This window comes from Amia ocellicauda, chromosome 5 (genome assembly GCF_036373705.1).
Source record: "Amia ocellicauda isolate fAmiCal2 chromosome 5, fAmiCal2.hap1, whole genome shotgun sequence".
Taxonomy (NCBI): domain Eukaryota; kingdom Metazoa; phylum Chordata; class Actinopteri; order Amiiformes; family Amiidae; genus Amia; species Amia ocellicauda.
In genome coordinates, this window is record NC_089854.1 from 49892814 (window position 1) to 49918060 (window position 25247).

Sequence of the window (25247 nt, forward strand, 5' to 3'; positions counted from 1 at the left end):
TGGATGCCCTCTGTGCCACAAAACCACTGCTTCTGTTTACTGGAAGAATGAAGATTCAAGGGAACAGAGTGATTTCAGCATATGCCTGACTCAGCATGGATGATGCATTGGGAGGGGTGTGTGAGTGTGGTCTTAGTGACTGCTGGGTCTCTGTCAAACTGTGCGAGGGAGGTGGGGGTGGGGGAGAGAGAGAGAGAGACAGAGAGAGAGAGAGAGAGAAGGAGAGGGAGGGAGGGAGGGAGAGGGAGACGATTGCAGCAGTCCCAATTGCAGGGGATTCACTTGTCTCATCTTTCCTTAAAGTGCTGCAATCCTGTAATGATGCAACAGTCCCAGACTTGGGGCCAAAGTGGCTGAAAGGGATAATCCAGGATTTAGTTATTATGGAGGAGACAAACCAGTACTTTCCAATAGCCAAGATCCCCTTGAACATTAAATACCTGTCACACCTGCCAGACTGTCTATCTCTTATCCTGGGCTATGTGTCACCTCTGAAGGTAACACAAGACCTAGGTGTTTCCAGAGAAGGGACTCCATATCTAGGCTGTATCACTATGGGCTGAGCTGCTGTCTATTCCTGAACCTCATCTCCACATGAAGACAGGGCTTTTCTTTTTTTGTATCGCAGAATTTGGCGTAAACAGAATGAGAACATGGATCCATCATGCCTTGTTACCACTGTGCAGGCTGGTGGTGGTGGTGTAATGGTGTGGGGGATGTTTTCTTGGCACACTTTAGGCCCCTTAGTGCCAATTGGGCATCGTTTAAATGCCACGGCCTACCTGAGCATTGTTTCTGACCATGTCCATCCCTTTATGACCACCATGTACCCATCCTCTGATGGCTACTTCCAGCAGGATAATGCACCATGTCACAAAGGTCGAATCATTTCAAATTGGTTTCTTGAACATGACAATGAGTTCACTGTACTAAACTGGCCCCCACAGTCACCAGATCTCAACCCAATAGAGCATCTTTGGGATGTGGTGGAACGGGAGCTTCGTGCCCTGGATGTGCATCCCACAAATCTCCATCAACTGCAAGATGCTATCCTATCAATATGGGCCAACATTTCTAAAGAATGCTTTCAGCACCTTGTTGAATCAATGCCACGTAGAATTAAGGCAGTTCTGAAGGCGAAAGGGGGTCAAACACAGTATTAGTATGGTGTTCCTAATAATCCTTTAGGTGAGTGTATCTTGCCGTTAATTTCCATATTCTTTGAATTTGAATATAGAAATATATTTGTACAGCACCCACTTAGCTTTTAAGCAAATACACTTGCAATTACATACCAGTACTGCTGACAATTGACATCTATACTGGTGATTATGATTACTTTGCAGGGAAGGCTTCAGACAATGTCATTCACCCCAAAACTCTTGCTTCTCCCTGTCTTACCTAATAGTTCATCCTGTCCTGAACCACAAGGCATACAAAAGTATGAATATTTTCAAATGTATTAATAATTAAATGCACATGTTATTCTTTTAATCTGTGGTCAAGTGGTTTTAATAATGAACAGCAAGACCCAACACCCACACAGTATCAGTTTAGATCGCAGTTTAGATGAACAAAATCAGAATGTCAACATTTGATCATGTCCATGGACCATTTAGGTGACAGCAAATGCCCTGCAATCTTACTCATATAATGGCATGCTAATGCTAAGTGAAAGGAATGACATAACTTATTTCTGCTTAGAATTACTCAGCTATCACAGTGGCACACAACTGTGGTTTGATTCGATCACTTCATGCACCCGGCTCTGATGTACAAAATTACACACATCATGTAAGTGGGCCAGAAAAACTCAACTACATTGGCAACACAGCTGATGTTTTTTATTATTATTATTTAAAGAAAGGAAAATGTTTACTTGCTGTTTTTAGCCTTCTGCACACTAGAACCCACTAATTTTCTTTGAAGATAGATCCTGGATTCCATGTCAAACATGCTGAATAATAACTCCAGTGTCTGCCCAGTACAGTGCAGAATTGCTTTCTTGTAGTGTGATTGACACAGCACAGCGGTGTGGTCACAGCACTGTGGGCTGGCTGTCTATTGAAGTTGTTTGAGGGGGTCAGTGGGGAACAGTGAAAGGGTTTGTGAAATCACTACTGGCTCCAAATACTGAGTGTGACTCCATTGACTGAATACAATCCATTTTCCTGCAAGTGTGATAAATAGAGTTTTTATAATTATGAAAAAAGAGCAATCCAGTAAACAAGCAACTCCAGAAGGAATATTTGTAATATACTGTATCTCCAAGCACTGCCTTTAATTTTTTGTATTATTATTTTTTAAGAGAAACAAACTATAAGTGGTTTTGAACTTGGGCTCAGTACAGCAGAAGTCTGCATCCTATATCCTAGGTCACCCTGAATTGATACATGAATAAAGCCTTAGAAATGTTGAAATCCTGATAATGTAAGCATTTGGAAGAAGCACCTGCATACTATACAGTTCAGGAGACAGGACGTGTTTAATTGATCATTAACTACCATGTGTTCCTGGCTTATTGAAATGAGTGATTCAGGGTGATTCAGCTGGAATGGGACTGGATCACTTGGATGCAACAGAGGTATTCAACAACCTCTGAAAGCTACGAGAAGCATTCATTTTTATTTCGCATATATGGCAGCGCAGGGTTAATGGTTAAGTCACGTGCCACACTTAAAATCCCCGTGTGTATTACTCGCTGTCCCTTTCAAGCACGCACTGTGCTGTACCTGTGTAATGAATGAGTGACGGGCACACCTCTAGTCTGTCTGCCCCTCGCTTGTCTTTTGCGGGATTGAGGGGGTCTCTCGCTCGGCGTTTGGCACGCACGCGCGCACGCTCGCTCCCGAGAGGATTTTCTCCGCGCCGCGCGCTCCCACGGCCGCGTTGCCAGGGTTTCCCGTGCCTGCGCGGCGCGCCGCGTCGTGGACGCGCACTTCAATCTCAGTGCATTGCCAGACATGGCGGCGGATCTGAACCCTGAGTGGCTCTCCTGTCTCCCGTCTTCTTGGAGTTACGGGGTAACCCGGGACGGACGCGTCTTCTTCATCAAGTAAATATCACGCTGGATACAAGCTCTCTCTGATATGTGTGGCGTCTTTGCTGTTCGCTCGACTGCACCACTCACCCTGTTTTATACGTTTGCCCCCCTTCTCCTCCTACTCCTCCTTCTGTTTCTTACCAACAGTGAACAGGCTAAGAGTACAACCTGGTTGCATCCAGTCACGGGAGAGGCCGTCATTACTGGACATAGGAAAACTGCAGGTAAAAGATCCGTCTTTCCCAGCGGAGGGTTGTGGGATCCCCTCGCGCTGCTGCTCGAGAGTCGGGGCTGCTTTAAGCGGACGCTGGTCTCGAGCGCAGGTCCACCGCTGGGTTACCGTGCTGTTTACCGGCGTTTCAAACATATAATCAAACGGTCTGCTATTCATAAGTGTTGTACAGAATGCGCCAATATACTGTTAGTACTACGAGGCTTTATAACCAAGAACAGCGGGAGGTTAACTCCCACAAGGGGGAAACCTGACAGCCAATTCAAAAAGTAGTTTGATCTCCAGAGGTGGCATTGTTATCCGTGCTTATTCTATTACTAAACCATTTACGTTTGTCCCCTTTCTTTTTTTAATATTAATACACACACACCCAAAAAACATACAAACTGCCACAGACATCGCAGTATATGAGAGAGTGCGTGCAGTGTTAAACACAATATTAATATGTATGCATGTTTGTGTGCATGTTTGTGTATTATAATGCAATATACCTATGTTACAGTTTTTTAACGCGCTTGCCCAGGATCAAGCCACTGCACGCTCACAAATCTGCCGTTGATAAGACACGCGTAACGCGTGGGGTGTCTGTGGGGACAGTGTTACGGGGTGGGGGGTTAGCCATCAGGTAGATGGCTACAGCAGTGCGACCTCGATTGCACACGACTTTTCGGGTGAACTCGATCAAACGCCGGCGACGGTGCAATGCACAGAGAGATGGCAGGTTCTTGCTTACAGATCATTGAGTCAGTAAAACGCTGCAAGACAACACGGCAGAGGGCTGTGTGTGTGTGTTTGGGGCGGGGGGCTTAATAATCCAGAAATAACAATGCAGAGCGTGCGTGTGCTGTGTTTCCGTGCATTGGATCCCAAGAGGAGGTGGTTTTTGAGCGCTATAGCAGGCTTGCGAAACGACGTTGTAAATGTCCAGCAGGAGCACGACACGTGAATTGACACACGATAGTACTGTAAAGGGTGCAGTGGTCTGCAGTGTAGCAAACGTAATGAAAAATGATCAACCTCACTGCCTCATCAATGTTTTTACAAGTAGTACTACTACTGCAGTACAGCGGGAGCGCTGAAACACAGCACACAAGTGGCCAGCACTGCAGAGCTCCCTTTCTGCAGTTGTGCACGGTTTTACTCCTCCTGAATTAATTACCATATTTCACACAGTGCTGTATTTCTTTTCTGTTTGTGTTTATTTATGTATGTATCTGTCTTTCATATAGATCTACCCACTGGCTGGGAAGAAGGATACACATTTGAAGGAGCTCGGTGCTTCATAAAGTGAGTGAATTCTAAAAGCAAGTGAATGCAAAAGCTTTCAGTTGTTATGTATACATTTATTTATTTGCACACCTGGTGATTTCAGACCAAAACCCCCCATCTTGTTCCCTCCCTCCCTCCCTCCCTTATATAATGTTTCTAAAATCCCACATTGCTGCTGCTTCTGTTTACTTAGAGGTACAACAAATATGGTTCTCTTCCCAGAGCGCACTATTACTGTCAAAATAAATTGTGGAGTTTGAGAAACCAGTTGTGACTCAACTGTGCCTTGGTTGAACAGGATTTACTTGTATGACAGCACACCTCTCTCGGGATATGAAATTAGGCTTTGGTGTTGTTGGAGCTCTAGTTCCTACATGTTACGGTTTCAGTGGATTGGTATATAAGTTTTTTTTCTGTCACAATAGTGCTGAATTGATTTTCACTTTTGTAGAGATTTAAAAGCATGTGCTTGCCGTAATATTTCCCCAAATGTTTTCTGCAGAAAAGCAAGGAAAGAGAACAAAACTTGCTAGCTTGACTTAACATTCATTGGTGCTATGGATTTTTGTGCAGCTATATTTGTCTAATTTCAGCTTTGCTTTTTCAAAATGGGAGAGCAAATGTATTTTGGTTTGGTAGGATACATCCTTTTTCATTTTATCTTATCATGTGAGTGAATAAATATAGCCTACATCATATTGGCGTGACCTTACTGAATTCTTGTTTATTCTTACTTCCCCTGAGTATAGTAGGGTTTGCAAATTGTCAAACTCCAAGGAACTGATTGCTCATTCTTTGGATAAAAGGGTCTTTACTTCTTTACTGAATACATTTGGGGTCAAGTTACTTAATTTTTAATTAATTCGTTTTTTTTTTTTTGTTTACTAATGCTACAGAAGTTGCATTTTAACGTATATGTTGTTTAGTATGTTGGGTTTATGTATGCATGCATGGATTTCTTTATTTTGGTAAAGTTTTATAAATGAAAACTTTTTTTGTATTTTTAAATATGAAATCTGCCGTGTGTTTCTGCATCTGATGTTCAGGTCTCATGAAAAATGAAAAAAATCAAAGTTTCCTTGTTCACACAAATGCTGTGCTTTCATGCAAGTCTTCAGGAAAACTGCTGATTTAGGATGCATTGTTTTCATTCTAGCTGCATAAACTGTTGTATCTTTTAAGAGTGGAACTTTGGATAAGTTGTATGCATGTTATTAACTAAGATGGTCATCAGTGTGAATCTGCCATGGTCTTGGATATAAATTAAGTTGTAGTCTGGAAAGGTTGACATTTCAAAGACCGAACATGTGGAATGCTGGACTTTTCCTGAAATCAGTTATTCACCAAAAAGTGTTTCATGAACCTCACTCTACACTGAGGAAATTGTATTTTTGCATTAATTATAATATATTTCTTCCTACTTTTATTACACATCTTAGATGAAATACATATTGAAATTTATTTTCTAGATCTGACAGGTATGTGCATTTAAATTCACATTTTGTGTATCTGATTGCCTGAGTCCATAACATAAATAATTAATTCAGTTAGTGCTCCAAATATATAGGGATAGAAGGTTTGCTTTCTTGCCTTTGCCAGTATCAGGATTTGGATGGTCTCCTGCATGAAATACGTTTTTGCCTTTTTGTTTCACGCCAATGTCCAGTGAGACTTACTTAGTTCAAATAAATAGCTTAATCATCACTTAAAGAGGCTAGTCTGTCTGAGTTGCACTACTCGGTAATATAGTAAATAAGGGTTTCCCAACATTATTCAGCAAAGGGTCACCTTATCTCTCTGAGGTCTAGTCAAACAATTTGGGGAGTGATGGTGACCTGCATTTTCTGTTCTCATTTTTTAAATGCCTTTTTATGTGCTTACAGCAGTGCTTTTTGAAGCTACTTTATTTGACACCATAACATACTACTGCCTGTAAAAATAAACTCCTCTAAAAGTTGACTGACTTTTTAATCCTGATCTGAAAGCTCTCTGCTTACCCTGCCTCTCTCCACAGAGGAAACCTTGAAACTGTGTTCTACTTTCCCCTTTGATTAGACCTAGTTTAAGTGTAGCCTCTCACATTGTGCAATCTGCAGATTACCTCAGTGTATGATCATGCAGCCACTATTTTGTGGTTGTCTTGATATAAGGCAGTGAACACTGCACTGTTTGTGCTGCAGTGGTGTTTTGAAATCAACTTCTGAACTTCCGGGTAAATTGCACAATTGTGAAAATTTTTCTGTTTCTGGATCTCTTTGTAGTTTCCGTTCCTGGATGCTTTAGATTGTATCTACAGAAGGTGACAGCCTGCCAGAGATTCTAAAAGTGATAGAATGGTCAGTTGTTCTTGCACAGGGTCCTTTCAGTAGGAGTTAGAATATATGCTGTATGTGTCTAACAAGTACTGTATCTTAAATCATATTTCTTAATACATTTTTAGTTGTTTTGTACCTGTTTGACATATTATTATTATTATTAATTATTATTATTATTATTGTCATTTAGCTGACGCTCTTATCCAGGGTGACTGGATACCTTGCTCAAGGGTACAACAGCACTGCCCCACCCAGGATTTGAACCCACAACCTTCCAGTTACTCCACAGTGCTGCCTTTTGATGCAGAGAGGCTGCATGTGATTTTTTTTTTTCTTCTCCTCCAACAGGAGATATTTCCCAAAGAATCTGTATGTAACCTGTTCCAAGATCTGCATACATAAGTTAATTAAAATGATGCCACTGAAAAATTATAACTGCACCAGGCAATGAATAATCACAAAAATACATAAATAAATGCTGTATTAACCTGCAAAGCGAGCTGCCTGGTTAAGATTTCAAGAGCTCTTTGATTACTCTTCATAAGCACAGCATGTTTTCACAGAAGGGGAAAAAGAAGGAAAACTGCTGCAGGAAGTAGTTTTTGAGGACAAGAACTGTTTCTTGCGTGGAGTGAGGGTGTAAACAATTTAACCTGGCTGGGTCTCCTTATAGGGCAGTGCGATATGTCCAAAATACAATATCACGGTATTTTTCAAATTTTTGACGGTATGACGGTATTTTTTTTAATGGCCATTTCATACTGTTGGTAAAGAAAAAGTAATAGGACACAACTGACATAGAATTACATTAACCTGTTCTGTGTCAGTTGTCTTAAAACCAAATAATTGTCACACTATCAACGATTCACCTTTCTTCGGCACAAATTCACTTGGGTCACTTTGTTGTGAAGTTTCACCCACACTACTCTCCTCCATCTCGTATTCATTCATTCATTGTGTGTTGATCAGGTTTGTTGATGTCAACATGCAATACACATGGGATTTATTTTCGATGTTTGGCTGATATTTGGTCGCGTTCGAGAAGCGCAATTCTGCACAGAGATTCAGAGATGCGTGTTAAGGCTGCGTCTCAAATCGCACACGTTCTCCGACACCCTTCGACAAGTGTACACTTTGCGTGACGTTGTGCTGACGTCACAGAGTGTGCACTTGAGTGAGGAGGGTGTAGGTGAAGCTAAAATCGCACAATAGGACACACTTCAGCGTCAGCATTCAGCGCCTTTGCATTTGACCGAAAAAGTACCTACGCAGTCTTGTCACCTGTCTCTGTATTTAATTATAGTAATAATAATTTTGAAATACACTGTTCGTTAATATCACCTCCTAGTTTAATAGGATACTACTTCAGTAATTAATTAAATTATAGTTGCTGAAACATTTTTTGGCTGAACTATCTAATCGTATATTTAAATCATGATTACATAATTTTTTTTATTTATCTATGTATTATTTCCTTGACACATAATTTAACACTTTATACAACTGTCTAGCTAACGTTACATGTATATGCACCCGCCGCTGCTATATTTTCCCAGTTGACTTGACTCCGCCTTTAATGGAAAGAGTTCTGGGACTTCGGCGCTAAACTCTTCCGCTCCATAAGTGCGCTCTTTGTTCACTCCGCTGAAGGGAGCACTGAAGGGCGCAAACGGCTCGATTAGGCTGCTTCACTCGCTCCCTGGTATTGGGACAGCGCTTTGGAGTGTTTCTGCGTGACGCCACTAAGCCACCCACAGAAATCTGCGCAGAATCGCGCAGTCAGCACAGCTCTGCGAAGCTGGTGGGGGAGGCGAGCTGCGGCTGTGAGACAAAAGATTATGCAGAAATCAAGTGCGACATGAAATGAAGCTGTATGAAAACTAATACTGCGCCCTGTCAACTTTCATTACACAATGAAGCTGTGAACAGCATTGTCCTAACCATAGATATAGAATTCTAGATCGACACTTTGTCAATGCTTTATTAAATTACATACATTATTTAAAAATATAATGTAAATCTATGATGCACAATAATTAAAATAATATACAAATAATTACAAATTAATCACCCAATTACATCACTTTCTGCTTTTTTTTTTTTAAAGATTTGCAGCATCCAACCGATCCCATTGGTGGAACCGTGCAGATCCCCGGAAATGTGCATTACACGAGCGCTGTCGGCTTTCTGTGATCACATGCGTCTCGTGTCAGACTGCGCAGTCTCAAGCAGCCGGTGGTTTTCGCGAACGCTATGACCGAATGACACGGTCATTAGTAAATTATTCAGTTTAGCATAGAAAATACCGATATGAAGGTATAGTAAGAGTCCAAACCAAACGGTCCATAAATGAATACCGGTATATAGTTTTATACGGTGTACCGCCAAGCCATATCTCCTTAGTAGAGAGCTGTGCAGTGCGTTTGATGTGCTCTCGCTTTCCGGGATTAGCACTGTTATAGTGGCTTTGGGAATGCCACAATATAAACTGTTTATTAAGCATCATCCTGCCCTACCTTCAGTCTTCTCTTTCCACTGCCTAATAAATTGCAGTTTCACAGTGTTGAGACCAATAAGATTGATTTTATTTTCTTATCCTCCTCAAAGCTATGAATAGTCTTTGAGGGTACGAAATTGAATCTTGCCTACTAATAAATGCATTAGCTAGGACTTGGGAGAAGTGTCATCGTGAACCATCTTCATGAGCTGCATAGCAATTATGCTTTTTTTTTTAATTGTTATACTGAAGATTATAAAAAATCTCTGTATATATTCATAGGAATGTTAGTTAGAATTATCTCCAGTATGGCATTAAAAGCAGTATCTGGAATGTTTACATTTTTTTTGTTTTTTAATCAATGTTTAAAAATGAATTGGGTAATCTGTTCAATCTTATTCATTTTGTCAGTGCTCTTTGAATTGTAAAAACACATTTAACCATGAAGAACGAATAGAGGGCTACTTTAATAGAAAACCTTCCTGCTGTATAGAGGAAACAAATGTATCTCAGAGTCTTGCAAATGTTTTCACCATCCACCAAAGCTTTCAATTTTTTATTAATGAAGGATTATATAAACCAATTTTTGTATGAACTTTATTTATGAAAAACTATAATGTTAAAATGTAACACTTATGTTAAGAAGGTTGAAGGACACCAAAACCTACAAGGAAAATGATGTACATTGAAATGTACTAATTGCGTAAGTATTCAGTACCTTAAATAAGTACTTGGTTGAAGAACCAGGCTTTTTGTATAGGTTTCTACCAGCCTTGCTCAGTGTTATTTTTCCCCGTTCTTCCTTGCACTGGTTCTGAAAAGTTAATTTGGGATGGTTTATGGACTGTAATCCCATAGGAAATACTTATGGAACTAACTATGAAAATCTAACCTATATTCATATCCCTTTTTTGTTTTATTTTTTGTGCTTGATCAGTTTTGACTGGAATGGTTACATATAATGGATTTAATGAGTAAAGTATACATTGCCTTTTTGAGAACTCAGATGGCAAAAGAAATGTGGAAACTTTGCAGGGGGGGGGATACTGTGCGTGTCCGTGTCTGTCTCGGATGTTTAGTCACGAGTCCAAATTGCTCAGTCTCGACCTGTGTGTCATGGTAGTGATCTCAGTACGTAAATCACTATCTTATTTAATGTACCAGTTTTTGCCAAAATGTAGTTTTTCCTATGGAACTGTTTTATGACAATATACAAATTAAACACACCTCCAAGTATTTTGAATAACATTGAAACAAGATGCAAATGAAAATCTAAAGCTGAATTCATTATCTAATTCCTGGATTAGTGGTATTGCGGGAGTCTTACTGAACCCACTCCAACACCATTACAAGCCAGCAATGATAGGGATACTCCTTTAAATGTGCTCTGTACCGTAATTCCACTGTTTTATTTATATATTTCTCTTGGTGTAGACTAACAATTTATGTATTATTTCTCTATACCATTAGTAAGTTGTTTTGATAAAACAATAAAGCATTCACTACAGAGCCATGTTTAGAGAATGTAGGATGCAATTCACATTTGTTTTTTCATTGCTTAATTAATGTAAATCAGCCACAAAGGAACATTTGTCTTATTGATTTTTAATATTTAAAGGAAAATATTGGTCAATAGCCAGTATTTAAGGTATAGTTATCACTTGGCGGGTGGTCCCTTATGTCAGATCATGTTCAGAGAGTCAACATTGTGCCAGAGATTTGAGGAAGGTATATGAAATATGTATTTTATGAAGTTATCTAACAGTGTTCATTTCAGGTCATTATGATGGGATCCTTCATTACCCCATACCCAGATCCAGCACCAGGGACCCAAGCATGCTTAAACGTGGCCCTTGCAAGACACTTACACTTTGAATAATGTTCTTATACTACACTTTACCTGCTGCCAAGTTCATTTAATGGATTGTTACTACATGTATTGGAAAGATAAAACCTCAATCATTTCCTGTTAATTTGGCTACAAAGGTGAAGAAACCAATTATATCAGACATTAATTAGTACAACATAATACTACAGTATTATATAAAAAAAGAACAAAGGCAAATTATGACAACCAATAGAGCTAACCATTCCGGTTAAGTCCATGTTACATTCCATTAAGTATTCAGATGTAAATTGGACATGTGTAAACATTGATATGCACAGGTGGGGGGTGGGGGTCTCTGTCAGCAGTTTGTCGGCACTTCTCCCGCACATAAACACATCAGTTTCAGTAGCAAAACTTTACTGGATAATTGCCCAAATGTTTTTCTTATATTATGTGTAAGTAGTATAAGTATTATTGCTCGGTTGTTTGTCGCGTAATGCACTCATATTTGTGTGAACTCCTTTGGAATTTAGAGTTTTCTTATGATTTATGTGTGAAATGGTAAGTGTTCATTGATATTTAATATATTGCTCCATTTGACCTATTTTGGTGGTGTATTATGTAGTGTAATTTGAAATGTCAGCTCTTCTAATGTTAAGCCCACCCCTGAATAAGTTTTAGACATCTGATTATGGTTCTAAATGAAAATACATCCAAAAAACTACTAACTAAAAACTGAATTCTGGCAAAAAAATAAAGGAAAGAAAAATATGAAGATGTATTTTTGTATTCAAATACATGGGAAAAACAGGTAATTTGTTCAGGAAGAAATTCACAAATTAATACTTATAGTTGTTCCATCACTTAGTAGCTGTGTAATTGAACCAGCTGTTAATTGAAAAGCATAATCAAAAGCAATATAATGATTTATTTTATGCCAGGTTATAAATAGGTAAATAACAGAAAATATCGGTATCAGCCAATAGTGTTATATAAATATCGGTATTGGCCCAGTATTTTAATATTGGTTCATCTCTATGTAGAGGTGTAGGCCGTGTAGGTCTATATAAATACAAACATTGAAGCAGTAGACCTAAGAGTTGAGAGCAACCTTTTTCCCCTCGTTTCAGTCTGCTGCTAAAAAAGCTTTGAAAATTGCACTGTGAATGAGGTGAATTAAAAAAATGACTGGAAGGATGCTTTGAGAAAGATAGACTGGTACTGTCATTGTTGTTAGATTATAGCTGCCAAGCGATTCACACAGTGTGGGGATAATATTTCGGCAGTTTATTTTTCTGGGAGAACTAAGCAAAATTAAACAAAAACAGAATACAAAGATGATAAAAACATTTCTGTAAATATAATCACTCCCAGAGACTGGCAAAGAGATGGAAGGGGGTGTTCATAGCTTCTGTGCACCAGATCAAAATTTACTCCATGTTGTTTGATACAATTGTAAACGTTTTTTCCTTTTAGTACTTCTAGTTTTTATTTCCTTTTTGAACTTTTCAATCTGTGGACATCTTGTCATCACAGAAGGCTGTTCTTCTTATGAATATTAGTTGTATAAGAGATTTCAAAATTCTTTTTGCAAATTGTTATGAAAGACATGTATGTATGTATGTATGTATGTATATTTCAATTCTGTGACTAGTACAGAATAGGTCCACTTCTAGTCCCTCAGGGTTGGAAATGTATTCTGTGAGCTCTCCTCAGAACTAGGAACTGATTGTGCTGTTTGTATACCTGTTTGTGTGAAGAAGGATTTGTGTAGCAATACACTACTTGAGCTGCACCGTTAATTGGACACCTGTCAAGGTGAGCTAGGGGAGGAATAATTAAGAGTCCATTTAACAAGTCGCCCAATTTATTCTTGTATCTTTGGATAACAACCTTTCAGCGCACTGCCCCCCCCCTCTTAAAGACTGCAGGCACATTTGTGTCCTGTAAAGGTGTGTATGGCGAGTGATGTGCGGTATTGTTTGTATAGCAGGGATTGAGTTCAACACAACTAGCTACATCTTGCTCCAATTCTTACATTATATGTCATATGGCTACCTCATGGAGAAAAAAAAAATAGCTTTAACTAGTGGTAGGTGAGGGTCAATGTCTTGAACTGAATGCGTGCCGGTATTGGGAGCCAGTGGAGGGAGCGAAGCAGTGGGGTAGTGTGTGCGAATCGGAGCAGAGAGAATACCAGACGAGCCTCAGAGTTCTGGATGAGCTGGAGCGGGCGGTAGTAGTTGCAGGCAGGCCGGCCAGGAGGGAGTTGCAGTAGTTCAGGCGGGAGAGGACCAGGGACTGGACGAACAGGAAGAGTGAGGAAGGGTTGGAGTTGGCGTATGTTGCTTAGGAAGAATCTGCAGGTGCGTGTCAGCGTGGTAATGTGCTGAGTGTAGGAGAGCGCAGGATCGATGGTGACTCCTATGCTCTTAGCGGAAGAAGAAAGAGAGAGAGTGTCGTAGATTCCAGTATCTGCTCTGTGGCTCTTTTCCACCCAATGTGCATTTTCTCTGCCTGTGTCAAACAGGTAAACGTGTAGGTCACTCAACTCTCAACTTTTTCTCTGAGCTAATTCACAATAATACCCCATTACTGAATGGCCCTTCTTGTATTGCCCAGGAAATAGATGTGTTGTCACCAAAAGCCCAGTGATTATGGTACTTGTATTTATTTTCCCAATATTATTACATAAATGCTATTAAAAGATCTAGATTGTAATTCCAGGCTATGCATGTGTAATGTAAAGCATATTGCTAAACCATTTAGATTTTTATAATTCGCAGTTGTTGGGCAGGACGGGGAGGAAGAAAAAAGACTGTCCAGACCATAAAACTGCTGTGTTAGGACACAAGTGCAGCATTCTCTTTCTGTCTTCTGTAGAAATCAGGAGGTCCCAGTGGTGGCAGCAGCCGAGGCACAATTCTGGCAAATGCCAGAAGGGCTGGTCCATTTTCTAGTTCTGTGGGCTGGTCGATTTCCCACGTGGGCCGGTTACCCCATGTAGGCACCTGGACCGCACATCGCCAACAAACCCCCCCGGAACGCACTTTACACTTTATTTGGACCCAGACTTCACCAACAGTTGCCCCTCTGGGTAAAAATCAAGGGCTTTTTTTTTTGGTCCCAGTCTGACCCTGGCCTGAGGTGTCCTGGCATGGGATAGTCTGCAGTATCCTGAACACAATGTGCTTCTTTTCCTGCAGTCAGCAACAAGCCTTTCGCTAGCAGTTCAGACTGACCCTACATTCACACTGCCTGCTCGCTCAACTCGCAAATCGCTCAGTCGCTGGCGCGCTGTCGCTGACCCTGCAATGTGTCACACTGCTCGTTTCGAGGGGGTGGGTCTTATTTTTAAACTAGCCAGTAGAAAAGAGAAGGCACTTCAATATGCAGAGCACATCTGCCTCCCATTGGTTGTTGCCGAACTCCGTCACTGCGCGCTCGCTGCTAATTTGCATAAAGTTGCACTTTGCTCAACTCTGCACTGTCTCTGTTGCCGGGAGATTTAGTCTCCAAGCGGATCCGCCCCCTGTCGCCGGGAGTCGCGGCTCTCATTGGAAAGGAATGGCGCTAGCGAGCGGCCAATGTGACCGCACCTTGAGGCTACATAATCTAAAGCAGTGTTCTGCTTGCAGCAAGGTTTTGCAAATTGATATCTATCCTGTTAGGTTTTTGTGACTTCATGCAACACATTTCTTCCCCACTGAGAAGCATATCATTTTTCTATTACTCCTTCACATTTGAATTGTTTTAATTACAGCATTGTGATTTTGATGATGATTCTGAATTATTATTATTAGTGATAGTTTTAACAACATTAGAAGCTAATGATAAAGTATAGACTAAGACAGGGATTCGTGTGTAGGTATAATTACAACACTACAATGGCAAACCTGTGTAATTAGGCAATGGAAGAACAATGTATCTTGTTGAATTAACTTTCAAAGCTATCTTTTTGTAATCCAGTCATGCTACAGTAGTTCCTTATTTTCCTGATTTTCTTTCTCCAATTGGAAAACCCGAGAGGAATTTAATCCCTGCCTTGGATGCATGTATACTTAATGTTCATGTGTTTGAGTCTATATAATTTAATTAATTTTGTTACCAATATGATTACCAAAAGATAGCAAGATTTATAGCATTGATTATAGGATTGATGTAGATGACGGGTATTTGTCAGTATTGATTTTCTTAGGGAAAGAAATGGATTGTCTTGCGTTAAGGCTGCTGTGTAAGTCACAGGATCAGGCATTTTCCTGATGTTTCTTCCGAGTTCACAAAATCCAAAGTGATTTGAAAAAACATTCCTTGCCTGAGTCTAGAGGAATGAGACAGATATCAAATGACTTCCTATATGTAGCCATCCCAGAATTCTCTTCCATGCTACTTCAATTAAGACCAATTAAATTACACGCATGTTGTCTTGGGCTAACTGTTGTTGTTAAGACCTGGTGACTTTGGTCTGTGAGATGTATAATTAAATGCTTTCAGTCTTAGGACCTGAGGTAGAGGGATAAATAGTGAAAGTTGAAAACTGCTGCTTGCCCAGAGTTGGAGAAAAGCCACTGGACAGGTTTGGTTTGTGCCTATTGAGAAGTTAACATTTGCGCATGATAGAAGGAAAATTGTGGCTTAGTTTGTCCATGAGTTTAAGGGAGTTTCACAAAAGCAGTCAGGAATGTTAATAAGCTAGTATAGGGAAAAATGCAAAATGTAATACTCTTCAGTACTAAAGGTGTTTGATTCAATAGGCCACTTGACATCAGTACCATGACAAAGTGGCTGAGTTATAATACGACAAGGGGATTGTTTACGGGTTTGTTGTAGGGGAAGCTCATTTCACTGTAATATGCATTGTATTATTTTTAATTCCCACTGCTCGGATAAGACTGCCTGCCTAAGTATTAGTACATATAGTGACATTTTTAAAATGTTGTAAAACGGACTTTAGATTTGTCGTGTATGTGTATGTGTATATATATATATATATATATATATATATGTATGTATGTATGTATGTATGTGTGTATATATATATATATATATATATATAATCTCTCTCTCTCTCTCTCTCTCTCTCTCTCTCTCTATATATATATATATATATATACATATATATATATATATACACATATATATATATATACATATATATATATATATATATGTGTGTGTGTATATATATATGTGTGTGTGTATATATATACATATATATACATATATATATATACATATATCCTACTGCCAATAAGTGCATGCTGCATTATTTTACAACCACATAGGTTTTACTGCAGAAACATTAGCAGCACATATAATGGCAAAACAGAACTATTCATCCCTACATTTTTTTTTTTTTTTTGTGAGTTGATTTTAATTTGTTTGCATTCCATATTTAACAGTGTGGGTTTTACACAGTTGTCTGTTACATCAGTTTACGTGGCATATACAGAATTAATGAGCTACTCCAGCTTTTGAAAATATTTTTCAACGCTGTTTGAGGATCCAGATGTGGTGGGCGAATTAAGTTGAACAAAGATAGCAAAATGAAAAATGTGTACTGGTCCAAGCTAATGTTCCGTATGAATTAGATGAAAAGCAACACAGTTTTGCATGTGATTGCTAAAATATTAAATGTATGCTCCTTGTGAACGTACTTAGCCTACATCATGTTTGTTTTGGAGTGGTTTGGTTAGTTAGCAGAGCCAACCGAGTGCCACACAAGCCATATTATAGGGTATGTGACGCGTATTTGAAAACATGCATGTGATGTAAACTATTTGTTCTAGATAAATCTAGCATTTTGTTTTTCTTTGTCCATTACTTTTATTCAGTCTTGTTCCTAGAAAATATGAACAATAACAGTAAACTTAATTTAGTTTTTTTAATCATTAATAATTTTTGCATTACAAAATCCTATAAGGATTCAGAATTTATTAGATTTAAGACACCACATATACCTTTGTCACTATTTGAGAATGTTATCCTCCCATGAAAAGAGATTGTATGTATTTTTTTATCTCCAGTTTCCCCAAAACAAAATGTGCATCTTTAAACAAAAAAGTGAAATAATGAAAGTTGATAGATGGCAGTTATTCCTCCATACATGTAATTAGATTTTCTTTAAATAACTTTTATTAGTTTTACTTTTTTCTGTTGAAGATCATTGCCTTTAGGCTGTAGTTCGACAGTTAATCAGTTGTAAGTAATTCATAACTTTGCTATAACACAGCTGTTGTCTGAAAGCACTATGAATTCCTCAACTCTATCACTCGGCTGTTCCTGGTACAGCTCCAATTGTCTTGAGTTTCTACAGTGCAATTGCAACATAATGGAACACAAGGAAGCTAAGAATCGAAGTGTCCCACTAGATTTGTAAATGGAGTTATTGATTGAATTGTTAGAATAAAAGTGGGGGGCTTTTTGATGTATTCATCCCTTTGTTTTTTAACACACAACTGTGTATATTGCATTAAAAGACGAGCAAATACAGAACAGCTTATTTGTATTTTCCCAGTTCCACTTGCAGAGGCCATCAAACTTCCAAGAGCATGGCAGTGCTGGGCAGTAACCGTGGGGAGTTAGAAAGAGAAAATGATTGTAGAGTGTAGATCGTGAAAGTATTTCTCCCAGAAGATGCGTTGTTTTCTTTGTACTATACAGTGCTTTCAAGAATATACAAGCTTTGTCTCTTGGCTGGAAATGGAAATTGTGGATTAAATCCTTCCTATGGTGGTCAATGAGTCATTAGGTTAAGTTTGAACTCTTGCTCTCCAGTTGTTGCATTAAACAGCACTTGGCATAGTAAATTAGTTGTAAAATGAAAAAACATCACAATAGAGTGTATTGTTATTAATTTAGAGAGTCAACAGCTTCATTTTCAGGTGTTCCATTTTAATAAATTGGGGGTTTAACAGCAGCCTAGTGTTGGTGTTATTGATTGATCAGTGTGTGATAGACATAGCACCCTACCACATTCTATTACTTTCTCTGATGCATCTATCGGGAGAAAAGACAAAGGGAGGCATAATCCATTGAACGTGATCTCTCTGTGTATTAGTTCTCAAGTGTGTTTACTCCAATCCTTGAATATAGACAGGTGAGAATGAATGCTGTATTTGAATTCCTTTTTATTGTGATTAACCTAGTTATGTGAAGAATTATTCTTCTCTGCAGGTGAATCAGTGCAAACTAACTAAACTAACTCTTGCACTCTTGTTGCAAAAATTGCAAGTGTCAGTCATCTCAGTTAGTGTCATTCTGTAACCCATCCCAGAAGACACTACCCAAGTTGATGTAATTGTGCAGTGCTAGACAGAAAGTTTTGTAGGAATTAGCAGTTTAATATTGGGGTGCACACAAACCGCTTTAGAATATATTTTGTTGCATTTTTTTCATGGATCGATTCCTAATCTGTTTTCTAGAAAGCATGCATTTTACAATTTATTGTACATTGTCAATATGTTATGTACATTTATTAATGAATTATTAACATAAACAGATTTGCTTCAGAAAAGACTGATAAGGTAAGACTATGATCTGGGCTCTGACAGGATTTGCAGACTGCTTAGTTAGATGTACTGTAGCTGTCCAGGGGAGAACATGAATTATATCTGAAGGTTTTATTGTTCCTGTTGTAATGGAAGAAACTAATGGGGTAATCCAGATTTCAATGAATCAGCCCATATTTCCTCAAGCTTATCTACCAGCATTATATTTATGCTCTTGCCTGAGTCGGACCATAACCAAATCGAACGTTCTGGTAGTGTTAGAAATGATTAAGGGCTCAGACCCTGAAAAGCCCTACAATCTGGGTGATTTAGGGTTGCATGTTGAAATCCATGTCTACAAAATGTGTCCCTTTTATGTAAAATAAATACAAATATTAGTGCAATGTGTGATACATAGAAGTTGGTACATCCTATGCATGCTTTTCTTTCTGAAAGAATTATATATTAGAGTACTTTTTGAGAGAGTTCAAGTGTGGAAATTAAATTTCCCACCCACAATATAGATGGCCCCTCCAGACTTGTTCATTAGAAATAGTGTGTAAAAGGTGGCAGAATGATGACTTGTGTATTCACTCCTGACCATATGCAAGACGCCTGTCAAATTAAAATGAGCAGCCTCGGCACTGCAGTACAAAAGTGACCAAACTAGCGGCACGAAAAGCAGCAGACGCAAACATGTCTGAATCTGTAGGAGCTTAGCCTGCTGTGTCACGATCTTGCAGATACCTCTTCTGTGTAGAAACTGGACAGTTTCATAGGAACATAAATCTTATCCAGTCTTGTTTGTATTTCCCCTTGGTAGCACATTGGTCCCCAGAATTTTGTCCAGCTGTTTCCTGAAGGGTGCCACGAAGTCAGCTTCAACTACATGGCTACAGGGGTAGTTTCTTCTAGAACTTTGCGACTTTGCTGTAGAACTAGAACCTTTTGTAAGCTGTGTTTATTTTTATGAATTTAAGATTGGTGCAGAGTAGGGCTGTGCGATATGACGATACAGTGAGGGGGGAAAAAAGTATTTGATCCCCTGCTGATTTTGTACGTTTGCTCACTGACAAAGAAATGATCAGTCTATAATTTTAATGGTAGGTGTATTTTAACAGTGAGAGACAGAATAACAACAAAAAAATCCAGAAAAACGCATTTCAAAAAAGTTATAAATTGATTTGCATGCTAATGAGGGAAATAAGTATTTGATCCCCTAACAATAAGCAAGATTTCCGGCTCCCAGGAGTCTTTTATACAGGTAACGAGCTGAGATTAGGAGCACTGTCTGGGAGGTCCGCCGTTCCACCGTTTTTTGTTGTTATTCTGTCTCTCACTGTTAAAATACACCTACCATTAAAATTATAGACTGATCATTTCTGGACTGGGCAAAAAACGTACAAAATCAGCAGGGGATCAAATACTTTTTTTCCTCACTGTATATATCGTATGACGATAGAAAAACGTCTATCGTTTCATATTATGCTATATCGTTTATATCGTGGTGTCGCAAATCCCACTCTTTACGGCAATATTTTTCGTCATTAGGACGCTTTGCGTTCTTCCCGATTCTTCCACACGTCCCGGATGCGGCAAGAAATGTGCATCAGAAACACAAACAGACATGGAGGAGAGTGAACTGACTCAGAATAACCAAAATAGACAAAAGAAACTTTAATGCTCAAGTGCACACGTTCCGCCCCGCAATACGTGATTGCTCCCCCCACCCCTGCTAATTTAGACGGATATAATTTGTATAAAAATTAAAGAATAATAAGTTTGTTTGCATTTTGATAAATTGCAAAGCAATGCAAACAAAGTTGCATTAGATTGTGAAGTGGTACAACAGCTTATTATTATTATTATTATTATTATTATTATTATTATTATTATTATTATTATTATTAACTGTTTTGTATTAACACGTGCTGTACCGGTAACTAGAATCGAGACGTGACAGTCAAAGAAGAAATGTCCCTGTCTAGATGTTAAATGCGCCACTATAAACCCGGATGTGGTAAATCTGCCTGAATCTATAGCATTTTACAGCGCATGTCTTGCAGGATTACTATTACTTGTGTTGTTATGTGACAGTAAATCATTTGTATGTGTGTCCCATAACATAACACACACAATAGTAATCACACACCACTTGCGCTGTAATGTGTTGCATTCTGCATATATTTACTAAGACAGCCTGCATGTAGTATTTGTTAGTTTTGCATATTTAATGTTTAAAGAAATACTTGTAGTTTGAATGTCTTTGGTCTTATTTTGTAGCTTGATTGGAAAAAACCAAGAAATATCGAGATGTATATCGGGTTTCGCTCAAACTTCTTTAAATATCGAGATATTACTTTTAATTCGTATCTCCCAGCCCTAGTGCAGAGTTGTATTTTGTAACCTCTTTCTTTTCAGGTAGCGTATGACTGAAGTGTGCGCTGTAAAACTAATAGTTTAGAATGACCTCCTCCCAGAGTTTTTTTTCTGGTGCAACAAAACATTCTGTCATGTGGTTTTACTTTTAGGAACATATCGTGACATCCAATCTGACAGTTTTTGTTTTATTTTTTTCTCTCTCCCCCATTAATCTCCCGGACAAATAATCCTGTGGTTAATCTGTAATTTGTTGGAAGCTAAAAGGGGAAAAAACGATAGCACCTACACACAACTGCTTTTATGCATTTTGACAATAGTTCATACAGAATTACTGCTAGGTTCTCTTCCTGATATGAAGCAGACGTGCTGGTATATGGAATTTAGTTTAGTTTTATTTTATTTAAGAGCATTGCCAGCATTGCTTTGCTTTTCTAAGGCTGATGTTGTGGCAGAGCTGTAAGGAACTTTATATAAATGGACCATTAAACAAAAACAAACTAACAGATAACAGCTTAATTGCATTGTAGAGGAGTTTTAAAATGTATATCCTCAATGGGGTGTTTCAGATTCCCTCACCTGTGTTTTACTTAATTTTAAAAAGCATAATTAAAAAATAAGACATAAGACATCCTTAAATGAAAAGTGTAATGCAAAAATCATCAAGTTTAACAAGAATTTGGAATCACTTTTTAATAAATCATTATAAATGTTAAGCATGACAGTGGAAAATTCAGTTATGTTTTGATGGGTCTGAATGTTAGTGATTTGCATTTAAAGGTCTTGATGGGTTTACTTAAATGATGGTCCTAATCAAGTTCTGAATTAATATATTGCAAAATGTAAAAGTAATGAGTGAATGATTTACAGTGGGTGGGGGGGCAGTGGGTAGGTGTCAGGTACTGCCTTTGCCTGGAAGCCTGTTTTTTGGAAAATGTAATTATAATGTGACTGGGAAATGAATTAGTGATATTTATGGAGGAGGAAACAAAGAATGCTATTTTTTTTATTCCCCCCCTTCTGCTATTTTCGTTTCTGTAATTTGTTATTTATGCACTTCAGAGCTTTGTAACAATGTCCTTTCTCATGTTTCTTTTTCCACGTATGGTCTTCCCTTCTGCTTTACAGTGGAATTGCTTATCTCACACTGAATTGTAATGTTTTTACTAACAGTTTGGTTCCACCACACTTGGCACCCTTGTCAAATAAATAAATACAATTTAAGACGTCTCTGAATGACTTTTAAAATGAAAAGGCACCAAGATAAAAATATGGCTCTTTGTTAGAAGCATTTTTTAATGGGTTTTGTACAGCACTTGCAATGGAAAATTAGTTCCTTTACTTGCCTACCGCACATTAGAATAACTGGGTGAAATCTAATGGAGTGCCTGAACTGTAAACTAATGGCACATGCCTGGAGCATCAGGTATGTGTAATGTTTTTTGTAATTTGTGTATGTGTGTCCACATATGTTGGTTATAATTGAAGTGCAGTACTGTAATTCAATTTTACTTTAAATTGCTTATATATTTTAATTGGTGGGAAAAATGGCTTGCAAAAAAAAAAAGTGGCTGGTAAAATTGCACATCCACCAGCCATTGTGGATGTGTTAATTTAAAAAGTAAATTTCCCAGCCCTGTACCTCCACATCTACCTCATCTGTTGATGATTCAGTGGGTTTTTCCCAAAATACTGACATTTTTACTTTTAACCGTAAAATACAGTTCTGTAATTGTATTGTTTTGTGCAAAACTCTGTTTACACCACTTTTATTAGGCTGCCTAAAAGCTTTCCTATTGGAATCCCTGACTAACAAACAGCTTAACTGGAACATTTATTATTCAGAAATCATGTTGCATAATGCATTAAATTATTTTTTGTTCTCATCAAATGCTTTGTAGAAGTATAAAATCACTAACCCAACAGGATACTTCCACATAGCAATAGGAAATGATTTTCTGAAGTCCCTAAATTTTTTGTTGTTGTTTTTTAAACACATTGAAAGCTGTCCTCTTTCACTAGTTCTTCTCAGACGAGACAACAATTGTGGAGCAGACAGACGGTAGTTATTATTATTTTTTTTTTTCCCTAATCGGGTTTCCTTTGTGTTACAGAGCAAAATAAAATGATTAAGTACAAGAAATTAAGAATTTGATTTTCACAATGTGCAGTTGGGTTTGGTTTGTAGACTATATGATTTGCAATTAATACGTGAAGCCATTTAGTGTGATGACTTGTCCCGCAAACGGCTGGGCTGGGGCTGATTCACTCTGTTCAAGTTGATTCTTGTAAAATGTCAGTTGACTGTAAGTAGAAAAGTACAAGCTTGGTAATTTATTAATGTAGACAAAATCTGTCATTCCTCTTCTTTTGATCTTTTGCAGAAGTGCTCTGCAGTTCTCTCAAAGTAATGAGTCATTTGATGCAAGTAATAAAAAATAAAATAAAACAGTGCATTTAATGAATGAATTTGTCCTGCAAGTCTAGTAGAGAATTCTGCAGAGGAAAGAACAATATAAAGAAAGGCAACATATCAGCTTTTGTATCTTGTATTTAAATCCCAGTGATGAGACCACACACAGTGTCTTGAGAATCCTTTTTTTTGCCCCCCCTCCCAAAAAAAAGTGTATTTATATACACTCACCTAAAAGATTATTAGGAACACCATACTAATACTGTGTTTGACCCCCTTTCGCCTTCAGAACTGCCTTAATTCTACGTGGCATTGATTCAACAAGGTGCTGAAAGCATTCTTCAGAAATGTTGGCCCATATTGATAGGATAGCATCTTGCAGTTGATGGAGATTTGTGGGATGCACATCCAGGGCACGAAGCTCCCGTTCCACCACATCCCAAAGATGCTCTATTGGGTTGAGATCTGGTGACTGTGGGGGCCAGTTTAGTACAGTGAACTCATTGTCATGTTCAAGAAACCAATTTGAAATGATTCGACCTTTGTGACATGGTGCATTATCCTGCTGGAAGTAGCCATCAGAGGATGGGTACATGGTGGTCATAAAGGGATGGACATGGTCAGAAACAATGCTCAGGTAGGCCGTGGCATTTAAACGATGCCCAATTGGCACTAAGGGGCCTAAAGTGTGCCAAGAAAACATCCCCCACACCATTACACCACCACCACCAGCCTGCACAGTGGTAACAAGGCATGATGGATCCATGTTCTCATTCTGTTTACGCCAAATTCTGACTCTACCATCTGAATGTCTCAACAGAAATCGAGACTCATCAGACCAGGCAACATTTTTCCAGTCTTCAACTGTCCAATTTTGGTGAGCTTGTGCAAATTGTAGCCTCTTTTTCCTATTTGTAGTGGAGATGAGTGGTACCCGGTGGGGTCTTCTGCTGTTGTAGCCCATCCGCCTCAAGGTTGTACGTGTTGTGGCTTCACAAATGCTTTGCTGCATACCTCGGTTGTAACGAGTGGTTATTTCAGTCAAAGTTGCTCTTCTATCAGCTTGAATCAGTCGGCCCATTCTCCTCTGACCTCTAGCATCAACAAGGCATTTTCGCCCACAGGACTGCCGCATACTGGATGTTTTTCCTTTTTCACACCATTCTTTGTAAACCCTAGAAATGGTTGTGCGTGAAAACCCCAGTAACTGAGCAGATTGTGAAATACTCAGACCGGCCCGTCTGGCACCAACAACCATGCCACGCTCAAAATTGCTTAAATCACCTTTCTTTCCCATTCAGACATTCAGTTTGGAGTTCAGGAGATTGTCTTGACCAGGACCACACCCCTAAATGCATTGAAGCAACTGCCATGTGATTGGTTGGTTAGATAATTGCATTAATGAGAAATTGAACAGGTGTTCCTAATAATCCTTTAGGTGAGTGTATATATATATATATATATATATATATATATATATATATAAAGCCATGTGCTATAAAATGTATAAAAGGACAAAGACAATGTGTGTGTGTGTAATATATATATATATATATATATATATATATATATATATATATATATATATATATATATATATATATATATATATATATATATATATTTTTTTTTTTTTTGCTCTCCCCTATCTTCAGTTCATGCCATGTGACTTGCCTTACTTTGCCCAAACACTCCAGGGTGGTTTAGTCACAAATGCCATCTGGAAAGCAGTGATTGTGGAAATCTTTTTTCGCATCAATCTTTTTGTCAGAATATCTATA

The 25247-nt window shown here is 38.5% G+C and overlaps 1 protein-coding gene across 7 annotated transcripts in view; it reads left to right on the plus strand.

Annotated features, from left to right (window-relative positions):
* Positions 1–2923: 2923 nt before the first annotated feature.
* The window catches only part of plekha5 (pleckstrin homology domain containing, family A member 5), a 238727-nt gene continuing 216403 nt past the window's right edge, over positions 2924–25247 (plus strand). For 2 of the 7 annotated variants that reach the window (XM_066705580.1, XM_066705578.1), the window contains exons 1-3: positions 2926–3055; positions 3191–3267; positions 4505–4562. In XM_066705580.1, the coding sequence (XP_066561677.1) occupies positions 2964–3055; positions 3191–3267; positions 4505–4562 (227 nt within the window). In that variant the 5' untranslated portion in view covers positions 2926–2963. Of the gene's footprint in view, positions 3056–3190; positions 3268–4504; positions 4563–25247 lie in introns of all 7 variants that reach the window. The other 5 variants (XM_066705584.1, XM_066705586.1, XM_066705579.1 and 2 more) reach the window with 4 other exon arrangements.